Consider the following 24,834-nt stretch of genomic DNA (forward strand, 5'->3'; position numbering starts at 1 on the left):
GCTGGCTACCCACCCAGCTAGAGAAGGCTCCAACAGTTTGATTACAGCAGGATCAGGGCCTCAAAAATGACCTGGCAGATGCTGCTTGGCTGCCCACCCAGGTCAAGAAAAGAGGCTGAGTTGTTCCAGATACAGGACCTCCACTTAATTCAGGAGGTGCACAGTCCCACCAGAGGAAATGCCCTGTTTGACCTGGTCCTGGCCAAAGGCAATGAACTGGTAAGGGGCCTCCAGGTCCTTGACCACCTGGGTGATAGCAATCATCACTTGCTGGAATTCACCATCCAGCACAGGGTGTCAAGGACCTGCAGCAAGGCGGTAGGCCTAGACATCAAGAGAGCCGACTTCAGCAAGTTGAGATTAGTGGAAGAGGTACAAGGTTCTCAAGGGCAGGGGAACTCAGTGCCCAAAATGAGTGGTCATTCCTTAAGCAGACAATACTTGGGGCCCAAGGGGTGACCATCCCAAAGAAAAGCAAGAGAGGCAAGAGTGCCCAAAAGCCCGTCTGGCTCACCAAGGGCGTCTGGGAACCCCTGACTGCCAAAAAGGCAGTGTACACCCGGTGGAAGGGGGGGCGCTACCTCCTCTGCTCAGGCCTGTAGGGGGGCTGTCAGGAAAGCCAAGGCAGACATAGAGCTAGGACTAGCGTCCAAGATCAAAGATAACAAAAAGTCCTTTTTCAAATATGTAGGGAGGATGAAGGCGGCACCAGGTAATGTGGGGCCCCTGCAAGATCCTCTGGGCAATCAATCTGGTGGTTGCTCCAGAGGAGAAAACAGACCTCTTTAACCAATTCTTCACCTCTGTTTTCTTGTGCAGGGACCGGGACTTCCCCACCGTAATGCAAGACGGACTCAAGGAGAATGCCTCCAGACCTCAGGCTGGGGAAGACAGGGTTAGAGAGCTTCTGGAGGGGCTGGACATGTTCAAATCAGGGGGTCCAGATGCTCTCCACCCCTGGATGTTGAGGGAGCTAGCAGAGGTTATTGCGGGCCCTTGGCATGGCTATACTAGCACTCATGGTGCTCAGGCCAGGTGCCAGATGATTGGAAGATGATAGCCAATGTGGTCCCCATCTTTAAAAAAAGGGAGGGAGGACCCTAGCAACTACAGGCCCAGTCTTACCTCAATCCTAGGGAAACTCTTTGAGAAGATCATCATGGAGCACATCTGTGATGGGCCAGCTTCAGGGATGATGTTCAAGGGCAACCAGCATGGTTTCATTAGGGGCAGGTCATGTCAGACCAACCTGATTGCCTTTTCTGATCAGGTCACAAAAGCATTGGATGCAGGTGTCACCATGGACATAGTCTTTGTGGACTTCAGCAAGTCCTTTGACACCGTCTCCCACCTCATCCTCATTAAAAAAACTAGGTGACTGTGGCATTGATGCCTACACAGTCAGATGGACTGCAGATTGGTTAAAGGGTCATACTCAGAGGGTGGTGGTGGATGGGTCATATTCAACCTGGGGAGAAGTGGACAGCAGAGTCCCCAGGGTTCCGTCCTTGAGCCCGTGCTGTTCAATTTATCAGAGATTTGGACAACGGGGTGAAAAGCAACCTGTTTAAATTTCCTGATGATACCAAAATTTGAGGTGAGGTGAGCACACTAGTAGGGAGGGAAAGACTGCAGCAAGACCTGGATAGGTTATAAGGGTGGGCTAGCAAAAACAGGATGCACTTCAAACACCGACAAGCGCAGGGTGCTGCACTTGGGCAGTAGTAACCAGCAGCACACTTATAAGATGGGAAACTCCCTTCTTGAGAGCATGGAGGCAAAAAGGGATCTTAGAGTCATTACTGACTCCAAGATGAACATGTGCTGACAATGTGAGGTCACAGTTGGCTGGGCTAACTGGACCTTGTCGTGAATCCAGAGGTGCATCTCAAGTAGGGCCAAGGAGGTGATCCTCCCCCTCTATGCAACACTGGTCAGGCCACAGCTGGAGTACTGTGTCCAGTTCTGTGCGCCCCACTTCAGGAAAAGTGTGGACAACATTGAGAGGGTCCAGAGGAGGGCCGCCCACATGTTCGGGGGACAACAGGGCAGACCCTACAATGAGAGACCGCGGGACCTGAACCTGTTCAGCCTTCACGAGAGAAGGCTGAGGGGGGACCTGGTGACTGTCTATAAACTCACTAGGGGGGACCAGAAGGGTTTGGGAGAGACCTTCTTTCCCCTAGTGCTCCCTGGCGTAACAAGGAGCAACAGCCATAAGTTGTTGGAGAGTAGGTTTAGATTAGACATCCATAAGAACTACTTCACAGTTAGGGCAGCTAGGATCTGGAACCAACTTCCAAGGGAAGTAGTGCTGGCTCCTACCCTGGGGGTCTTTAAGAAGAGGCTTGATGCCTACCTGGCTGGAGTCATTTGAGCCCAGTTTCTCCTGCCCAGGCAGGGGTTGGACTTGAAGATCTACAAGGTCCCTTCCAACCCTACTTCTATGAATTCTTTTCACCTTCCAGAAAAGAAAGTATGCATCTTATTTAGGAGTATGCAGTAGGCAAGAAAATACAGGTTATTTCTTAGAATAAAAAGCAAATTCAAAAGAGAAATGCTTTCTCAGTCTATCTTGGTTTCCACTCACTTTTATCTGTCTGCTATGTAAGTAGAATAGTGGCCTCAGCAATAAATTCCCTCAAGCAGTGATTTTCAGCTAGGGTCCTGCCAGATTCTCTAAAAGATCCAGCACAGCCTGCAGAGATAAATGGATACACTAAGCAGATAAACGCAGGCTCAGACTTGTCCTTCTCTAGCCAATCCACCACAACCACTACCCAACCTGCCTGTAGCAAGATAAACACTAATATAAATTAGCTTTTGAAACTGGGTGCCACTCAGTTCTCAAGGCACTTCTTCATAAATTTGTGTCCAATGAGGTCGAGACCTACCCGTCTACAATCTTAGTTGACAGCCCTTCCCCCCCACCCCATCCTCTTCTGAGGATATCCATATGTTAATTTATCTTTAACAAGAGGCAGGCGTAGAAAGGTTAACAGGTCCAAAATGAGATCAGGAAAAAAGACACAGTACAATATTTCAACACACCATTCTGCAGCAGCATCTGCTTTTAGCATCAGGCTACTTTAAAATCAGCTTCAAACAATATTTTCAGGAAGATTTTTACCAGGAGCTTTTCCTTTTAACATCACTGTCGTTTTTCTCCTTGCCATTTGAGACAATATGACACATTCTCTGTCTGCTGACCTCATGCATTATGTTTCTATCCTTACTTTCTTCAAACTCATTATTTCTCTAAAGCAGAAAACCTCAGTGCATTCAGATCTTTAAAACCCTGATACACTCCTTGGTTTTGACTTTGGCATCACTGGAAACAATTTGATCCCCATATCTTTTCTTCTCATTTCTTGTTGTAGCATCAACTTGTGCCTAGTCATGCATTTCTTGGACCCTCAAATCTTTGCAGGCTTTGTGTGTGTAACAAGTGCAAGACTGGCTCTCTTATAATGCAAAATCCTTAACTACAGGGTGTTACCATCTCTGCTTTGCACAGCACTGCACTCACATTAAGTGCTACACAAATAATGAAGTGTATGTAGTTGCCTGTCTTACAGGCCATGCAAGTGGAAGACATCTATTTTTTAAACTCAGTTCTACTGTAAGGCCAGGTGGGAAAACCTAATATTTCATCTAAGCACCAAGATCAAAATGGTTTTTCTAAGACATCTTTCAACTCATTCCGTAACTGACTGAGCAAAAACATGCTTAAACATAGGGCTAGAGACAGCCATTCAAAAAGCCCAAGCCTCAATTGATTCAATCTTTACAGGTTAATCTAACCTGCAGAAATTAAACTGATTTGCAAGTGGACAGACATTCACTTTTGATTCAGGAAATGCAGGCACATGCCTGCAGTGTCTCAGGCTAGAAGTTGGTCAGTGCTAGTGAGCCCTTCCTTCCCTTCCAGTGCAAAGAGAAGGGACGTGGCCAAGCCCTGGAAGGATGCTCTGAATAGGGAGGGGTTTAAGCCCCCACCCTGTCCTGCACAATCCCCAGCCAGGGTGCACCTGGAGGGGGAGGGGAATGGAGCCCTGCCCAGGCTTCCCCCACTCAAGGGACTGGAATGTTGCCAGAACCCAGCCCTCAGCTAGCACTCTAAGGCAAAGAGGGTGAGGGGGACTGGTTGTATGCAGTGCATGCATCTGTTGATGCTACTGAGTTTTTCAATCTCTCTCACCCTGCTTCTTCACAGGTCCCATGAATTGCAAACCAGGCCATTTCTCACACCTCTCTCTGTCCCCTCTTGTACAGTATCAGAACACAGCCTTTGAAGCAAGCCAGCAGCCACCAGGGAGACTATCAGAACACAAAGCCTTATCAGTCCATCGAGAGAACAAAAAAGTTCAAGCTCTTCATAACCAGTTTTTTCTCTTCATAACCAAGGAAGAATGGACAGACATTACCAGCTGACCTGCTGATTAATTCCAAAAGCCTTAAGTGGACACTGTCCTGTCTGCCTTTATTCCAGTGAAATTGGAGACACACAAATGGACACTTCTCAGCATTAGGTAGCATGACCATGACCAGAGGCCAGCTGGGGTCTATGCTGTGGGAGGAGGATCCCCACTTGAGCAGTTAGCAGCAAAGGGGAGGGGGGGGCCAGGAAGACACTGCTGTGCCTGCAGTCTCCACCTCTCTCAGCAAGCTGGAGCTCCAGCTAGGAAGGGGAGGGGCAAGGCCAGCCTTTCCTCTTTAGAGCAGACAGCTCAGCCCGGGCCTGAAAAGCATGCTGGGATACTGGGGGACTCTGATTTAACTTAAACCATGAAGGGGTCTGGGACACAAGTTCCATAAATTGGTTTGACACAAATCCATTAAGTCTCAGTCAACATTCAACCAGGTTTATCTTAAACCAGTTTTAGCCATTTTGAAACTGGTTTATGTTCACTGAACTTCTGTTCTATTACAGGTTTAAACCAGTTTCTGATCACTTAAACTGGTTTGTGTGCAACTTCTATCCCTAGCCTACAGGCCCCTGACCAGAACCACCTGCCCTCGCAGTCCTTTGCTTGCCTGCCATGGAGAGCACTGGTTAGAGTGTGGGAGCAGCCAGTACAGGGACTGCTGGGAGCCAAGACAGCAGCAATGGAGGTTCCCAGAGAAGCAGCTCTAGCTTTCACCAGTCAGCATGATGCTGGGTAGGGTCAGGTGCCAGTGCACCCTTCAAATGATCTCATGGCATCCCAGCATGCCATGGCATCCTGGTTGGAAAGAAAGAAAAATAAATGACTGCTTTACACCTGTGCTTCTCAACAGGGCTGTGACTAAATTCCTAAGTTATGGAGTCTGACAAGGCCGAGAATCACAGCCTCATAAACTCACTTCCTACCCCATGTCAATAGCAAACAGAGAAAGTTCAGAAGAGGAAGAACATGCAAAGGAATAAACCACCAGCTTGATTCACTACTTTTTTCATAATATAAACCAAAACCTCAGAGTTTTATAAGCTAGTTTCTCTACCCCATATAGTGGTACAAACCTTCATCTATGCTCCATCTATCAATTCTAGCAAATTATTCTCCAAAGGAAAAAAAGTACAGCAGAGGTACACTGCTGCTTCATAGCAACAAAGGGTGCTCTTTGGAGGACTACAACCTTACACTAATTAAATATAAAAGTAAAAGACAGTATTTCATTTAAAGGTAAGGACTAGTTAAGTCTAACCTGACAGAGATCAGAAACAACTATAATGAATTAGTCATTAAATCTTGTAGTAGTAAAGATGTCACAGGGATTTTCATTCGCCTTATCAATAGACGGGGGGGGGAGGAAAAAACTGTCAGAACAAATAAGCAGTCCTCTCCAAGGTTTTTCTAAGCTTCATTTGTGATGAAAAAAGCTCTCAAGTAGTCTCACTGTGAACAAACCATAGGCAGAAGTTTGAAAACTTGAGTTAAATCTCAGAATCTAACCTCTGTAAAAGGGGAGACAACAAGACCAGAAACAACTAAAGGCACAAGGGTCAAAGTGTAGTAAATTAAAATGAATTAATATCAGCATTACTGCCTAATGCTTGCCTACAGGAATAAATTGCCTTAGTTTACAAACACTTTAAGTTACAAAAAAGAGGGGAAAAAAAGGTTTTGCAAAAAAATGTGCATTCAGAAAATGAAATAGTACAATAATAAAAAATGGCAGTGAACAGCACTGGATAAAAAGACATTGTTTTGCTTTAACATATTCTGTCCTAAGTTTCCATATGCCCTGTTCATTTTCAAAACCTCCTAAGAGAACACAAGTATTTTAAGTCCAAAATTTACCTTGTAAAACTTGGCAGTTCAAAAAAATGCCTTCTTAGATGTTATGTACCTAATCCTGCTGCAATTACAATCTCCAAAAAAGTAGATGGAGACACAGTGGGAAGAAAGAAATTTTAATATTAAAGTCTTCAACAGCACTTTGCCACTGATTTGGCTTGGGCAGGGGAAGGAGGAAGGGAAGTAACCCACACTAGAATTGGGATACTTCATTGTGAGAGAAGCTTCATGTCTGTAGAAGAACTATATATAAAGTTTTTCCTTATTTCACTTGCCAAGGTCAGAGTTGTTTTCCTCCTACCACAAATGATACTCATATACATTTCTACACACTGATTTCAGTGTTCATAAGGTCATCCACTACTACATGAAAACCATAACCCTCAAAATAAAATAACTTCCCCATTCATCTTTTTTATTTTAAAGCCACATGCAAATAATGGTCAAGTGGTCCACTGCTCTTAAGATTCAACATTTTGCTATCGCATGTCAATATCTAGCAACTGAACTTCCAGCATTTTCAGTTTTTACAAACAGAAAAGCAGATTATTTCCACCCAAGCCCTTAACTGTGCTTAATATAAGTTTACCAAATAGATTACATTTTCACATACAGCCCAAGGGAATACATTCTGCTGGACAGAAGCAGTAGGAAGTCTAGAAAGATAAATAAGCAATCCAATTTTACTCATGTCCACTGTTAGAAGACAAGCCTCCTCTCCCCATTTTCAACTAAAAAAACAAAACATACTGTATATGAAACTTGGATACAATCATACTTTTCAATACAAACTTCCAAAAAGGTCATATTTGTACATCAAATCAACCATCTACAAACTTAAAATGGATTTGCTCTTATATTGCCAACTCTATGCTTGAAAAGAAGCTGTGTACAGTGGCGTAACAGGCTTGGGTTGGCATCCGAGACACCCTGCAGGGGGGTAGAAGGAAAGGGGAAAAAAGGTGTTCTGCCCGCCTCCACTCTGTTGCTCTTAAAGCAATAGCAGCCTAGGACAGTTTTGGAGATCAGATATGTCTGTGCTGCTGGGGCACAGACTCTGCAGGTGTGGAGGGCAATTCCGGCATTCCTCTTAACTTGGCACCAGGGACGAGTGCTCCCTCTCACCCACCCTTAGTCATGTCACTGCTTGTTTGCATATGCATTACACACACTCGCACCCCAGCAAAATCATCATCAACACTGAAAGATATTTTGAAAGTTGCATCCGCATCCCTGTGGTAAAAGAAAGAAAAGACTCACAGAACCAAGTGATTATGAGAAGCAAGTACTTGACAGATGTGGATTATTCAGGAGCAAGAATTAAACCTTTTCTTTAATCTTTTTGAATGAATATAGGTAAAGGTACAGCACTTCATTTACCATAACAAATGATCCTTAGGTATTATACTTCTTAAATCAGTTTGTATGGTTTTAACCACAAAACCCAGCTTTTGAAATGAGACTCAGCACAAAATTAACTATAGACAAGGGTGCCAGTTGAGTTTGAGGGAAGGGGGGAAAATCCATGGAATCACTTACTAACAGCTTGCCTACATGGAAAAAAAAGTTGCCAGAAATGTAACTGAAGTCAGAGCACTGTAAACAAGAAAAAGGCACATTACTACTAGGTACTACTGGTACAAAAAATTACTAGATCATGACTTCGCTAGCCTGCAAAAAGGTTTTAGAATGTTTGCAGGTACTGTATTGTTGCTTTTCATTAGAAAAAAAGGTTTCTCATTTTACAACTGAAAATAAGTTTGATAACGAGCCATACATAAATCAGAGATGTCTGATACATCTTCAGATAGCTTAAAGTAGCTTTAAGCCATCATTTCAAATCAAGACCAAAGGCCTCTACTATGTGGCGTTTAGTTGCCCATTATCTACAACTGCATCTTCCATACTAGTTTTCTCCGTAGTTAAAAAAATTAGTTTGAATGGATCCTGCCTGCACCATTTCCAAGAAGCCAGGCAGCAGCATGATCCCAATGTTTTTTTCGCCCTCTCTCTCTTTTTCTCTCCATCTTCAAGGGATTACTGCAGTGGTTTTCAACCCTGTTACATTCAAGGTACCCTTAGAAAAAGACAGCTCTTAGCTTTCACTAGTTTTTTTTTTCTGTCTGTAGAAAAATACTACAGCAAATTCTTCTGTTGCAAAGACATAACCAGGTCAGAATGATTTTGACACCATGCATTCCCCTCTGAAATCTCTGGGTTTATCCTGCAAGGATTTCGTGCAAATGATTGTGGTGTTAACATTGTGTGGCACCCCACAGCACACTCTGAATGGGTCTCAAGGCACCTCAGGGTGCTCTGGCACCTTAACTGAGTCAGTAAATTACAGGTTGCATCTTGACCTCATCAGTGAGCTCAGACCATAACACACCCCATAATGCATACCTGATGCTACAAAACTTCAAAACTGTCATTCAAGTCAACTGAAAGAGTATTCTGGAGCATAAATACAATCCTCAAAGTTGGCAGTAGCAGGCCATTTGAAAACTAACCATTCAATTTTACAATAGAGACCCACTCAGTTCTAAAGAAAGCTTAGATAAGGCGAGAACAAAATATGGCCTGCAGGCCGCAGCTAGCCTGCCAGCCATTCTATCTGGTCTGCAGGGCCCCTAAAAAATTTAGAGAATAAATATTTATTTGCTCCTGGCTGCCTGTAAAAGATGACAGGCGCCAGGGGCAGTAGGACCCAGGGAGAGCCCACAGCAGGACCAAGCAGCCCAGGCCCACCTCACCTCCAGCCGTTTCCCTGCCGCCACACCATGTGGCTTCCAACTGCATTACCAAACCGTGGAGCACTGGGCCACGGAGGAAAGGGGTGGAGAGAGAGGTGTATGTGTCTGTGTGATGGATTTTGCCCCTTAAAGGAAACAAACCTGGGAAATGAGGGCAGAGGGGCACCAGTAGGGCTAGGGGAGGTGCAAGACCAAGGCTCCAGAGTGAGGGGCACCAGTATAGCTGGTGGGCCTGTCAGGCTATGAGTAAGGGTCAATGGCAAGGACAGGGTACCAGCATATCAGGGCTGTTCAGTCCCACAAAGCAGCAGGGGTAGACGCACATTCTGGTGACTGAAGGGGACAGAGACAGCTCTAGCTTTCCAGGATAGAACAACCAAACACAAAAATATATAGGTACAGTAAAATCTCCACTATCCAGCATTTAACTAACTGGAAATTCCATTAACAAGGATTTCCGGCTGGCTGGCCAGATGTGTGCGTGGAGGGAGGCGTTGAATGTAACAGCAGTGTCTGCCACCACCCACTACCACATGCTGCCGCCACTGTGCAGACAACTGTTGCACACCCCACTCCGGCTCCATGTTATCTGAAACCCCCCAGCAGGGGTTTTCAGGTAACCAGAATGTTTACATAACTGGTAATCCCCTTACCAGGGAGATGCAGGATAACAGATTTTACTGTATTTTGAATTAAATTTTAATGAACCTTGTCTGTCTCTTTTAATGACTGAGGCACTGGTAGTCTTCCAAATTGCTTTAAAGTTGTAAATATATCAGTAAAACATTGTATTCAACTGATACCTATATATACACACACACACATTATGGGTATATCTTTGATGCCTTTGCCATTTGTGTGTGTGGTAGAGTTCAAGGTTTTTTAAAAAATCAGAAAACTGGGGCTTTTTTTTAAAAAGAGAAAACTAGGATCCCTGCTGATGCATCATCCAAGTTTCACACCCATACAACAGGATAGGGATGACAACAGCCTGGTAGATGGGAAGTTTGGTTTGGCTCCTGATATCACAATCATCGAAGACATGATTTCAGAGGCATCCAAAGACAACACTGCCAGATTTTATCCATTGTTGAATATTGTCATCTATGTTTACTTTTTGGGAAATGCAGCTACCCCGGTAAGGGTAATAACTCAGTGTCCAAGGACTGCCCTCTTATTATGTACAGAAGAGCAGCTAGCTGGTTTGGGATGGATTTGTATTTTGGTTTTCACAAAGCTTATCAAGTGCAAGCATTTCATACACTCCACAGAAGCAATCAAGAGTGACCTGGAGCTTTTCAATTCAAGGGGTACACACAATACAACTGTCAATGTACTGAAGATCTCCAATGGATGTGTTGCTTATCTTGGATTTGGAACGTAACTAACCAATTGATGTTAAAGAGATTCCAGTCCATGTGATATTGGGTGCTTGACTCCAGATGGAAGCCCATCAGCAATGACATGCAGAATCGATAGAATACAGATGGAAAAGAGTGTTGGTATAATCACCCATTCTTGTTGAACTCCAGTTCTAATAGTAAAGGGGTCTGTTGCCAAGCCATTACTTAGGACGGTTGTTGGATTGTCATTGTGAAGGAGCAGGATAAAGGCAACACATTTTGGTAGGCATCCAAATTTCATCAGCATCTCTCACCAGGCCTCTACTGGTTGATTCACATGCTGCAGCCAGGTCAATAAAGGTCACGTAAATATCTTGGTGTTGCTCACAGCAATTCTCCTGCTGCTGTCTAGCAACAGAGATCGTATCTAGCCTACCTTCTAAGTGGTCTGAAAACACACTGCGACTTGGGTATTTCCTCCTCAGCAAGAAATAGAGTTGATTGAGGAGAATGCAGGTGAGGACCTTCCCAGCTACATATGAAAAACAGACATGAGGTCACTCAGACCTTCGATGCATATGCCTAGGCAGGAGTTTTGGAGGAGTGGAGGCTGCCCAGACCCTCCATCCCCACCTTTAAGCCACTGAGACATAATCCAAAGGCCAAACCGAGTCCAGATGTTTGGTGCCTCCATGGCTGGTTTTTTAAGTGTCCAAGAATTAAACTGGGGTCTCCTGTGTGGCAGACAAGAATTCTACCACTGAACCCTGCCTAGAGGGAATCCCCTGTGGTAAGTTATACCAAACCCACCCCTGACAGACTGGACTAACTTACTCTTAAAGGCCTCCAATAATAGAGATCCCACAACTTTTCAACTGCAATGGTTATCTATAACTACAGTTAGAAACGTTTTTAGTATCTAACCTAAACCTTCCTTATTGTTGTTGAAGTCTGCTAATTACCCATAAAGGCTGGGGACAGAACAGGAAACGTTTACCCTTCCCCTTTTTGCAGTACTTGACGTCTCAAATCTTCTCTTATCTGAGCTAAGCAAACCTAATAAATTTCAAATGGTCACCACAGCTCATATTTTCTAGACTTCTCATCTTTTTTTGTTTTTCTATGTACTCTAACAGGGTCCAATCTTTCTTTAACCGTGGTACCCTAAACTGGACATAAAACTCCAGTCGTCCAAACAGACTGTCCAATATAAAAAGTCTCTGATAAACTTATGAATTTGGTCAATCACCATGCCAGAGATATGCGGCTAGTGTCATCTCTCAAGGGTTGCTAGGGCAGAATGCCCATGCATAAGAGAGATGCTTCTCTCTCTGGTGCCAAAACACTCAACCACTGCCTCCTGAGTTTTAACTTGGTTGCTCGGTACTCAAAGTCATGCCATTTCTTGTCATCATTATCTGCAGCTTTCTTTCAATAAAGTCTCTAATGCCTTGTCTAATGTTGTTTATGTATTTTGTTTTTAACAATAAAAAACTGACCATTTGTCAATAGAAAATGTGAAAGATAATCATGAAACTATTAGTGCGTGAAAGTGATGTCTCCATCAAGTTAATATGTAGAGAATTCTTGATTCTAAAACCATGGTTTACGGATCAGCCTTGCTATGTTCTCTTGGACCAAATCTAAAAAAATAATAGTATAATTTCTGGCTAATCTGCAAAGCAAAAAACTGGTCACCTTGACCGCTCTGAAATTCACTAATTATACCACACAAATTATAGTCAATAACTTGCCCTATTCTAGTTTCAGCTTAAAGTACCTTCATAATCAAAATACTGTCAGATTTGTTATACACGTTTAATGACAATCTGGGTCAATTCTATACAGTTCTAATAGGCTTAGTGCCTTGAAACTAAGAGACATGAAAACATAAACAAACCCCTTTGAAACTTAAAACAGATACCCACCACCTACATTTCAAAAGCATCTATATGTAATAAATGACAAACAGTGACCAAGACTACTGTAACTAGGAGACTATTACTATAATATCCCAACTGCATGTTCTATCCCAACCATGTAACTGGCCCATTAAAGCCATCACCCACAATAATCTTTGCCCCTCTTATTTCCTGGACTACCACAGCTACATTACTCTAACACTTCAAGTAAAAGACTTCTCCCACCATCACCCTTTTTAGGTTTACAGTAGCATTTCACAGTACTGAACCTAATCAATTATGCCACTTCCTCTATTGCTGTAGGTTGCTTACATAGACAGGAGAGGGCTTTTTTTCCGCCCACCAAAGCAGCAAGGTAATTCTAAAATTCATAAAAGGATAAAAGGATTTGATAAAAGGATTCAGGTGTATTTAAATTATCTAATAACTTGGTCTTAAAAATGTCTATAAACATCAAAACGGATCTAAGTTTTCAAAACACAAACAAAAATCAAACTACACATCACTACAACTACTTGAACAACCTTTATAAAGGTTCAACTTTAAACTTAACAAGATAGTAAACAAAATAGAAGAAACACTTTGAAGCAATTGGTATTTGACAAATTTCAGAGACCTTAATCAACTAGGATTCCTCAGAGATCTGTCCTAGGTCCAGTATTGTTCAACATCTTCATTTATGATTTGAAAAACAGGACAGTGCATGCTTAGTAAACTGGTAGATGATGCCAGGTTGGGTGGAGTTGCAGACACTCTGGAAGGTAGGGCTAGTATCCAGAATGACAGGCTGGAGAAATGGTCCAAACACCAAACATGAAATTCAAGAAGGGCAAGTGTTAACTCCTGCACTTGAGAAAAAATAATTACATGCACAAATGTAGACTGAGGAATGAATAACTAGGCTGCAGTACTGTGGAGAAGGACCTAGGGGCGAGAGTGGACTATCAAGTAAGTATGAGGCATCAAGCGTGCTCTCGCTGCAAAAAAGCCAACAGCACACTGGGTTGTATTAATATGGTGTCATGTGCAGAGTCAAGGGAAGAGATTCTTCCACTACTCAGCACTGTTAAGGCCTGACCCAGAGTACCATTTCCAGTTTTGGGTCCCATATTTCAAGAAAAATGTGAACAGAATAGGAAGAATCCAGAGAGCAACAAAAGTTTTAGGAAGAACTTGATTGTTTACTCTGAAGAGAAGACAAGAAGAAGGAGGAGGATTTGATAACAGTTTTCAAATACTCAAAGAGTGACAGAGAATGGGGAAGGACTTTTCTCAGCAGCTGTAAGGGACAGGATTAGAATCAATGATCTTAAGCTGCAGCAGAGGAAATTCAGGCTGGAAATTAGCAGGAGCTTTCTACCTACACGGGCTGTCAAGCATTGGAACAGGCTACCTAGAGAAACTATGGAATTTCCATTCCTGGAAGTTTTTAAGAGCAGTTTAGACTAGGGATGTAATTATAATTTAATAACAAAATTGTCCACTTAACCTACTCGAATTATATTGGTTAAATGATAACACAGCAGCTCAAACATGGGTGCTGCTGGGAGCAACGCAGCTCACCTGAAACCACAGGCCAAGAGGGATGAAGCACCTATGAACAAGCAGCCAGGGAACAGGGAGGAAGCACAGGGAACTTTGCGCTACAAGGCCAGATGGTGCTGGCCTTGCTCACTACCACTACATGCAGCCCCAGGGACTCCAAGAACCTAACCCCAACCCACCACCATTCTCCCCCAAACATACCCTCCCACACGCACTTCCATCCCACCCACCAAAACCTCATACCCTCTCACTGTCCCCACCCCAACCACATAACCCCATACCCATTCACACCCCCCACATCCACTCCCCAACCACACCCCCCCACATAACACCCTGCACACAATATACAAGAGTGGGGCTGTATTTTAAGTTATTGCGCAATTGCTTTTAAATACACTATGCAAACACACACAAATCAGGACAAAAAGAAATATATTTAAAAAAAAATTAAAGTAAATTATAGTAGACAGTTGATTTTTTGTTATACGATTTGGTTTTTTTCTGCTTTCAAGATAGCAGCACCTCCCCCCCCCCGGCCTCGGAGTACTACCAGGGAAAGCAGAGGGACTTCTGGTGGCAAAGGTCAGGGGTTCGAGGTAGGACTTCCAGTCCTAAGATTGCAACCAGGGGGTGGGACACCCATCACGGGACAGGGGCTGCCCTTGCAGCCCTTGACAGCCGTATACCTCACCCATACTCATTAAGCCGAATTAATTGCCTGCCCCGGAGCTAACTGCTTAACTGATGAGTCACTGGACTGCCATTGTTTTCCTCTTTAACCTCAAGTGAGGGCCCCCTTCCCCCTCACTCCTCCTTCCCTTGTGCCTCCCCTACCACCTTCCAGTTTCTGCTCGAGCACCACATGGCTTCCCTTCTCCCCCTTCCCTGCCAGACTGCACCCAGTCTTGTGCTAAATAATAACTCAAAGTAACCGATTATCACTGGGCTTATCAGTTAAACAACTAATCATTTAATCTTTCACGTCCCTAGTTTGAACAGACATTAGACTAGAATGGTTTAGTCAAGGATGATCCTGTATTCAGCAGGGATTGAATGTATGTGGTCCCTTCCAGTCCTAATTTCTCATGAGCCTGTGCCACATATCTAACAATTAAAAGTTTAGGAGTGACCCTCCATAATCCCCACTGAAAAGGAAAGATCACCACAGAAATGAGTATGAAGCCTCCCTAAATACAGTAAGACATAAGTGTGCAGATAAAAATAAATAAAAACTATGTCTCTGATCTATAGTTAAAACTGCAAGAGAACAAAAGCAAAAACAAAAACTTCTTTATTTATTGAGTGATTATATTAAAAAAAAACAAAAAAACCAGCCTCCTAATCTACTGTGACTTTGATCATGCTTTACTTTTTCCATATCTAAAAAAAGAACATATATATTATCATCTGAAGTGGATAAATCTAAACCAGTGGTTTTCATCCTTTTTTTATTTGCAAACCCCTAAAAAACCGAAACAAACAAACAAAAAAAACAAAAAAAAAAACCAAACTCTGAAAGGAAATGCAGACCCCTTTTGAAACTTTAAACGGAGGTGTGCACCCCTTTGAATTGTAAGTGTGTATAACCACATACTTTTCATTGATCGTAGTCATCTTTCACGGACCCCTCAGACAATCTGTAGACACCCAGCGGTCCACAGAACACAGGTTGAAAGTCACAGATATAAAACCACAGATATAAAAACAGTTACTTTTGCAGGGGGAGCAGAGAAGAACAAAACAAGAGAAAAGGGAAAATTTGAGAAAGCAATATTTATTGAAAAGTTATGTTTCTAAGACTTAGTCAACCGCTTAATATGGTTCCACTAAGACCAAATACCATTGTCATAATTTCAAATATTTTTTTAAAATGCATGTATCATACTAAGGCCTAAATCTTTAAAAGTTTAAATTTTGATATAAAATAATATGTATAAGACAAATAACTGCATTGGAACAAAACTGCAGAGGAAGTTTTAAAGAAACTAAAACTGGAAGTTACGGGCTAAGCACCTGGAAATAAAGTTCACAAAAGTACTAAACCAGTTGCTGATGGGAGTAACCTCTTCTGCAGTGGCAAAGAGAATATTATATTATCTTTCTTTATTTCAGTTTATTCAGGAAATACTCTTGAAAGATTAGTTTATTCAAAACTGCAAAACCAATTGAGAGCTGAAAAGTTGTTTTATAAGGTGCAAGAGTGTTTTACTAGTTCTAAAATCTTAAAGGACAGAAGCAAGAGTTTGATTTACAAACTACAAATAATACTTTATTTACTCACTAGATAAATTTTGAACTCAAATTATGTTTAGTTATACGTTTATGTATCAAAAACATTTAAGGTCACTTAAATTAATAAATTTATTAAAAGCTTGAAACCTACCTGACCCATCAAGATAGGATGATACAAAGCACAGTTTTATTTATTTTCTTTAAAAATAGATCAGTCAAGATTTAATAATGAATGACTTTTCCTCAATGCAACTACACTGATGAAACGTACAAGATATTTAAAGCAAGTATAGGTACAGCATAGCCTCCTGGCTAGCTAGAACTGAACTGTGTGGAAGCTGTATGAACAATTGCAAATCTATTTTTTAATGGTTATCAACCAATAAGACACAGCATCTCTCTGGGAAAGAGTTCAGAAGTAAAATAAGAAATGGTGATTACCAATTTAAATAATAAGCCTTTGTAAGGTTTAAAACAAGGCTTTGTACTGATTTTAAATTCGGTTTAATACATATTACTTAAAATTAATCCACGATGCTCAACTCTAAATACTGGTAAAAACGTGAAAAAGGGTACAGCTTTTAGTTACTAAAAACCTTTCAAACTGACATAATGTCGGACCTCATGGAGACTACAGACAGAAAATCCCAGTGCATCTACTGCTGCATGATGAAGTCAACAAGTTTCCAGGTTGTACTGGCTTTACTCAGAACTGCGCTGGCATAAATAAAATGTAAATACATTACTTGCATGCTTGGTGCATCAGAAAATTCAGGATAGAAGGAAGCACTAATGGAAAGGATCACCTTCAAAAGGTGGTGGGAAGAAGCAAAGCATGATAATCTAGCTGTCCGTTTTTCACAAGCAAAGGGTTCTGGTATAGCTGCTAAGACACTACAGCAGTGGTCAAGCAGGGGTACTTAAAAAGGTCACAGGGGGTACACAGAATGAATGAGAAAAAAATTACTAGAGGTGCACCGATACATCAGTCCCATATCAGATCGGCACTGATACAAGGAAAAGAAGTGACAGTATCAGCAATCAGCTTTTTTGGGCTGATGTGGCCAATAATGTGGCCGATAAACACACTGTGCAGCGCCTGCCCTACTTCCTCCCTCACTGTGGGGGCCTCTAGATGCCCTCCCCTCCCACCCTTCCCTCACAACAGACTTACCAGCCCAAACTGTTGTGGCATAACTATAATATAGTTAATGCATATATTAATAATGCATTTAATGTTAGTTTGTGTACCCTGCCTTATATCACATAATTGGTAACATTAAAAAAGAAAAACTATAGAGGGGTACATGAGCTGAAACTTTGAGACAGAAGGGATACACTTGTTAAAAAAGGTTGAACTACAGGATGCAGATGTACAAGGAGATGAAGCAGAAAAAGAAAAGGAAACAAAACACCACAAAAAAGTATCTTCTTCCTCCCAGATGGCAGATGTTACAAACTTTTTGAAAAAGTATAAATCTCTACTAACCTTGAGGTAGGTATAAAAGAAAAAACACACCTTTCCTTCTCCCAAAATACTAAGTCAATGGTAATAATCCCATTACCACCCTCTGAAGCTGAAAGAGGGCAGAAGGATAAAAAAAAAAAAAAAGTGACCACAGCTGTTGTCAGCTGAAAGAAGCGGTGGTATTGTGCCAGCAGAACTGTGTAGCGTAAATGAAACCTCATCCAACTGCTACCTTTTGCCACCCCATATTAACTCTACCATTGTGTCCGCTAACCAGTACTGGACCATTTATCTTGGAAACCATTAAAACTGAGTTCCAAGTCACAATGTTTTCTACAAGACTAGATTTCATATTTTGTCCTCCATCTCATTTGCCTCCCAAATATTCCACATAAAAAGCAAAAGCCATTGTTTTTACTATGTAGCTTCATGTTCAAGGAGGAAAAAGAGACACAGAAGCTCCGTAAGACTGCTCTAAAACAAAAAGCACAAAGTTCAAACAAGAGCCAATAAGTTTCAGGGAATGTTTTCATAAGGGAAACAAATATTAAAGAGATGATAAAATGATCTTTTAGAGTGAGATGGAAAAGAAAGTCATTTTAAAATATCTTAGATTTTAATAGCATCACTTATGCAGGAAGAAACTAATCCACTCTAACTTCCAAGTAAAGTAATGTTAAAACAGTTGTTTTTTTACCGTTGTCATCTGTAAGCAAACCAAGATGAAGAAGCCCCAAGGATCTTTTTAGCAGAATGAGCAGGGATAACGCTTAGAAGCTGAAGGGAATAATTAACCCAGCTAGCATGATCAGACTGAAAGCTACTATACTAGGGGTGGGCAAAATCTGGCCTAGCAGCTGCCTTCAGAAGCTGAGGAAAGAGGACTGTGCCCACAGCTGAGGCAGGGCATTGACCAGGCAAAGCACAGATTTCTCTGCCCCTCCCCTCCCCACCCTGCTTCCTACAGCAGGGCGGACAATTATTTTGGGTGGAGGGCCACTTACTGAGTTTTGGCAAGCCATCAAGGGCCACATGACAGGCAGCCAGGGGCAGACAACTGTTACTTTTCTAAATTTTTTAGGGGCGCCGTAGGCTGGATAGAATGGCCTGGTGGTCCGCATTTTGCCCATGCATCCTAGAAGCGCTTCGCCTGCACACTCTTGGCACTGTGGCTGCCAGCAACCAGGCCTGCATGGGACAGGGCACAATGCAACATGCCAAGTAGCTGTCCTGCCCATCTGTGTCTGCCGTGACGAGCCACTCGCGTCATGGCACCACTAGTAAGTCCATGCCAGCTGCAGGGAGGGGGTTCAGCTGAGGGCAGCTGCCCCAACCTTCCTGGTGCAGCGCAGCAGCAGATCATCACAGCAGGCAGGACAGTTACTAGGAGTGCTGCATCATGACCTGTCCTGTGCGGGTCCAGCTGCCAATGGCTGTGGTGCCAAGGTTGTGCAGCACCAACAGGAAGCCAGGCAAGGGGACGGACGAATCTGCATGTTGTGTGGCCCAGCCCAGATGCAGCACAGCAAAGCAGAGCAGCATAAGTGCAGTCTTCAGCCCTCAGGCTCCCAGTGGGCCAGATAGGATATATTGGTATTTCTCCACAACACCCCCTCCTCCCTCTTGGGTGGAGAAGGGGGAATTGTTCATCAAAACTCATTAAGTGACCCTCGAGCTCAAATAATTTTCCACTGCTGTACTATACCATTCAAAGATTATAGTAGTTACTCGTTGGCAGTTGCAACATATTATAACAGTGACTTTGCTTCAAACATAGAGAAGCCATCATGTCATCACGCATCTGCAAACATGTCTTCTAAAACTCTTCCTTTTAAAAGTACATTTGTATTTATAGTAAATATATGGGAATAAAAACAAAACTAGCTACAACTGCATCCATTAAATGGTCCTAAAGCACAGTTCTGCCAGAACTGCTGTTAATGCAATTTGTAATGCCAAAATGCCCAATATGGACAACAGTTTTAAACAACTGGAAGATATGATACGGTAACTCCTCTCACAAAGTCTGTTGTACCATTTCCAAATATGACTAAAACATCAATACAAGGCTATGATAGTACTTTAATCTAATGTATAAATCATACTTATGGAGTCACAGTTATACTGGAAAATTCTGTTAAACACGATTACAAACCCTGTTATGAGCATTGCCAGAAAGCTGGTTAGGAATATTTTCCACTAGTGATGAACTTCAAAAAACAGTGCGTGGTTACTGCTGTTTAAGCATAAAGGACCCTGTGTCACTGTTAAGTGTTTAGCTCATCTTTAAAATGTTTACTCATTTTATCACAGATAAAGAGGTGATTAGGCAGCTTCTACCACTAACCAGGGATTGCTTACAGGAAGCATATCACTAGAAACAATTCATGAGTAATACTCAGGATTAAGTAATACCAAAAGGGGGAAAAACATCCTTTTATGTTTGAACCACTCTACACACTTGTTACAAAGAATGTTTTGATTATTTTCAGCTCTTCCAGAAAAAAAAGCTCACAACTCTGCCCTAAAGTTTTAGCAGTATTTTAGATTGTTTACTATAGTGTCCTTTAGTATCTAGCAAAAGTGTTTGTATTTTCACCAAAGATGTGGTGGAGAAAAGAAGAGAAAGAGCTGAGTGGCCTACGTAGGAGGGACTTTGATGATACTGGAGAAGAATTTCTAAACTATCATTCTGTTTGCCAAAATGACTTAAGATACTCCCCACAAATTGACTGACCTGTGAGAGCTACAAAGAGAACATAATTGAGACAGCACCTCTTTGTTAGGTTTTTTTTGCATCTCAGTAACACTTAAAGTGTAAAAGGTTTAGTTTTGTTTAAATTAAACAGAAGAAATTGAAGACTTGTTTTGGTTTTTTTTTTTTTTTTTATAAAAGCTTGATGACTGGAGAAATATCAAAATGACATCATTTGTGTCAACAAAGTGAAGGCTAGAGCAATTGAGTCAAGTATTTTTTAAACAAGCAGTTCAAAACAAAAATCATTAACACTACAACTGATTATCTGGATTATAGACTATAAAACTTGGGGTGGGCCCTTCAGTAAAAGGTGAAAGAGAAGGCACCAAAATGCATATGGTTGCACATACTAGAAACTCTTTTTTCATTTTTTAAAAAGCAAAGTGTCAAAAACAGCTAACAACAAAAAAATTCAAAAAAACCCCCAAACCTTTATGTTTTAGAAATATTTTGCAATTGATCTTCAAGTTAAATGAAAAGCAGTATTTTGTAAGAGAATGTTATTTTTTTTAGTAAATAATTCATACTAAGGGATTTGTACAAAGCAATTTTAAGGCCCCATGTTAGTTCTTCCACTTTTTTCTTTTGTTTTTTAGAAGTGCATAAAACTGCCAATAGTACACACACATTTAAGCATAAAGCACATGAAAGAACATGCTGGAAACTTTCAGGCAGGATAGTTGTTTAATTATTTATCTAACATCTTACTGTCTGGAGTTTGTTCTGATGGGTACATTCCTGATTTTCCTTTTATCTAGAAGCCACTAAGTTAACATTTACTTGAAAGTGTGGAGGTAGATAGAAGAAAAGGGTGTCCATCTCTAATAAACATGGTAAATGGAATGGTATTTCTATTTCCTTGGCAGTTAATTGAGTTTGTATGGAGACAGAAAAAGCCAAGCAATCAAAAATGTTCCACATATACCCAATGTTTTAAAATGGTAATTTGTATTTAGTAATGCAAATTAGATGCTCTGTCCCAGTGCTAACTAGAAGGAAGGAGAGGGTAAAGTTTTCACTTACATAAGGAGATTTAATACCAATAGTCTGTGCATGCATAACTTTAGCAAGTGGTTGTAGACAAAGCTATTAAATTAAAATGTAATCTGATGCGAGCTGAACACATGCAAACACAGGAAACAAAACAAATTGCAACGCTAGAATTAAGTACAGAAATCCCTTCATAGTGGCCAACTTACTTGAATGAAAGAGTTTTAAGCAGAAATGCCTTTCAATCCAGATTGCTCAACTGCATTGGTGGAAGAAGTCGCATTTTCACTTCACAGTTTAAAACAGAACAAAACACGAGAAACACCAAAAACACTCATGATTGCACCATTGTGCTGGATTTTTAACTACACACATTGTGAACCATAGCAATACCATAAATCTGTAGAAAATAATACGTTACAAAATATTCATAACGTCTGGAAAACAGTGATATACAATTAATATGAACTGTATTCCATAATTTAACGAGTTAGTTTTCTGGTGTTTCCATTTCCTGAGCTAGAGTAGACAAGATTAATATTTAACATCAGTTCTCTTGCTGCCAATTACAACAGTGGCCAGAAGCATGCTAGAGAAGACTGTGGTGTGGTTTAAGTTGTGACTGATTAGGTAAGCAAGATAGGTATATGAGAACTGCTCCGTCGCTGAGGCAGTAGGATGATAGTAATGAAGTGAGGAAGGAAGGAAGGAAGGAAGAAATAAAGAGGACTTGATGAGCATAAAAGTCATTTCAAAATGTCAACAAAAGAAACTCCTGAACTCAAGAACAAGTTGTTTTTAAAAAGATAATAGCTTTATTACTCAATGTTACATGCCAAACTTTCACTGAAAGACAAAAAAGGCTTCAACCACTTCCCTGAAGGCTACTGTGTTTCATTTAGGAAGGGGAAAAAAAACCAACAAGAAAACAACTGGTATCATTTTTATCTGACATTAAAAAGTGTCCTGCTGTCTTTAATGTGTTCTTCCATTTAAACAGACATGATACTTTTGGTTAATTTCTGGCAGTGATCACCATTTCACAGCACATTCAGCCCACACAGAACTGATCAATAACATTACAGACACAAGACTAGACTATCCATTTAATAACCACAAGGAAATGTACCATTCAGCAGAATCCTACACATTAGAGTTTCAATTTAAGAACACTTTGGTATAGAAAGCAAGCCATCTACATACAGAAAATAAAATGAAAACGTGACTAGATGAAGCCAACTGGAAGAACCATAAGAGTACTAGGCAATTCCACTTTTACACACTATACTGAACAGAGGGTTAAGAAGTCAGCTACATAACGGGTTGGAAATTTAAGACTGATTTCAGATCAGTTATGCTATCCAGGATTAGTAGATGAATGTGGCCTTTTGTGGGAGTGCTGAGTTCCCAGTGAGTGAAATGGTATTAAGCAATTCTTCCAACCACTGGTTGCTATGAAAAAAGTATTTTGACAAGCCTCCAGTTCTCAGACATTTTTCCCATACAATTAAGAGCAGCCATTTCAAAGTAGATTTTCAAATGTAAAGTTAAAAGAAGCACCACATATTAGACCTCAGAAAGATAAGTTTTGCAAAATATTCTATGGGGCAATTTAAAAGCCTGCCCTTGTGTACATGTGCATCTATATATCACTAGCTAATACTTTCAGAATAGTAACTATTTTTAAACACCACTACAGGACACTGAAGCTCACCACTAACTATTCCAAATAAGAGACCTACAAGAAGTTAGATATTGTCTCATCACGCATTTTCTTAAAATGTTTTAAACAAAAACATGCAACTAACCTACCATACAGTCAGTCAACTTTGAAATCAGTAGTTTGCAAAGAAAATGTACAGTTAACATAGCAACAACTGAAAAAAAAAATCACAGGCCACGTACACTGGAAATGCTGGATGACAGAATCTCAAGGCTAATGAACACAAAAAGGCGACTGTCACTATTTTCATCCCTAGCCACTCCATCACCTCAGTTACTAAGTCAGACAGGATCGAGAGTCAGCTGAAGTTTGCAAGCTGGACTCCACAATTATCAATTTAAATGGTAGAAAAAATAAAAAGGAGTTTTGCTCACCTGAAGAACAAGAGATAAGAAAAACAGCAAACGCCAACTTGGTAGCAGCTCCCATTTTCCAAATACACTTAGAATATAGAGATGTTTCTAAGCAGCCAGGTTCCTGGGTCTTCCAAGTAGAAAATCCCCCCCCCCTTTTTTTTCTTTTTCTTTTTTACACACCAGTTATAAAGCAATCTAAAGCAACAGATGTGGAGAGGAGAGCGTTCGTAAAATAGTAAAACCGGATTTTTCTGAGAGACTGACGGCCCCTCCAGCTCTGTCTGGAGAGATCCACAGTACAGGGGGGATGTGTATATTTGGAAACGTAATTCAAAATACAGGTGTCATTTGGCTTCTGTACAAAGGGTGGCAAAATGCACTTCATAAAAGCACGTTAAGAATCCATTTAGAAAAAGTTCACGGGGGAAACCGTTGACTTTGCTGTTTTGTTTTATATAAGAGAAATAATTAACTGTCAAGAATACAGCTCCACTCCTTTTTCCCCCGTCAAGCTCCGAAAAGCATCCTGGGGAGGGCTGGGCTGCAACCAGCCAGCAGCTGTCTTCGGCTCCGCAGTGTGTAGTGCTCAGGCGAGGAGCCACCAGCGTCCGAGAAGAAAACCCCAGCGAGCCGCCGAGGCCGGCCAGCAGCCCGCCTGCCCGGTCGAGCCGCGCTACCGCGCACACGTGGGCCGTATGGAAGTTGGCTTTGAATAGCGCCGAGGGGCCCGCCGGAGCCGCCCCGGGAGCGAGGGACAAGCCGAGCAAATCCCCCCGGGCGTCCGCAGCTCCTCACTGCCTCCCTCCTGCCGTCACGTCGGCCCGCTCGCTCTCCGCTGCATGGCCGGCAGCACGATCCCCCCGAGCGCTGTGTTGGGCGCGGAGGCGGAGAAACCGGCCGGGCCGGGCCGGGCTGTGCCGGGGGCCCAGCTCCCCCGCCGGAGGAGGGGACCAGCTCCTCGCCGAGCGCCCCCGGCCGGCCCTAGCTCTGCCCGCGACTCGCGCCCAGCTCCGGCGCCGCGCTTAACCGTCTGGGCTCCCGGGCGCGACGGCGGCGCCCACCAACTTTGTCCCCGACGCCGCGGGGCCGAGGGGCTGGCGAGGGGCAGGCGCCGGCTCTAGGGCCCCCCAGGCAGGTCGGAGCGGCCCTCCGTGCCCTGCGGCGCCCCCGTGGTAATTTCATAGCTACCCATTCACTCGCGTGGTGCGGAGAACGGAGCCAAGATGGCGGTGCCCGGGCGATTGTTTTTGTTTCCTCGCCTCCTTTCCCCTCCCCCCGCCCCCAGCGCCGCGGCCTGTCGGGCGGGGCGGGCCCCAGATTGACAGGCGCGGCGTCCAATCCGCACCCTCCGCCCGCCGCCTTCTCGCGGGGGAGGGGCGGGGCAGCGCCGCACCTGAGCGCATGCGCCCCCGCCCGGCTGTGGGTGTGTGGGGCGCGCCTCGCCCTTCGCTCCGTCACGCACC

At 42.6% G+C, this 24,834-nt stretch overlaps 1 protein-coding gene across 1 annotated transcript in view; it reads right to left on the reverse strand.

Annotated features, from left to right (window-relative positions):
* The window catches only part of ACVR2A (activin A receptor type 2A), an 84,853-nt gene extending 60,238 nt beyond the window's left edge, over positions 1–24,615 (reverse strand). The window contains exon 1 of the mRNA XM_090045808.1: positions 23,390–24,615. Within this exon, the coding sequence (XP_089901934.1) occupies positions 23,390–23,444 (55 nt within the window). The 5' untranslated portion in view covers positions 23,445–24,615. The remainder of the gene's footprint in view (positions 1–23,389) is intronic.
* Positions 24,616–24,834: the final 219 nt, after the last annotated feature.

The sequence above is a fragment of the Crocodylus siamensis genome, chromosome 4 (assembly GCF_052110815.1).
Source record: "Crocodylus siamensis isolate JL-2025a chromosome 4, ASM5211081v1, whole genome shotgun sequence".
NCBI classification, from domain to species: domain Eukaryota; kingdom Metazoa; phylum Chordata; order Crocodylia; family Crocodylidae; genus Crocodylus; species Crocodylus siamensis.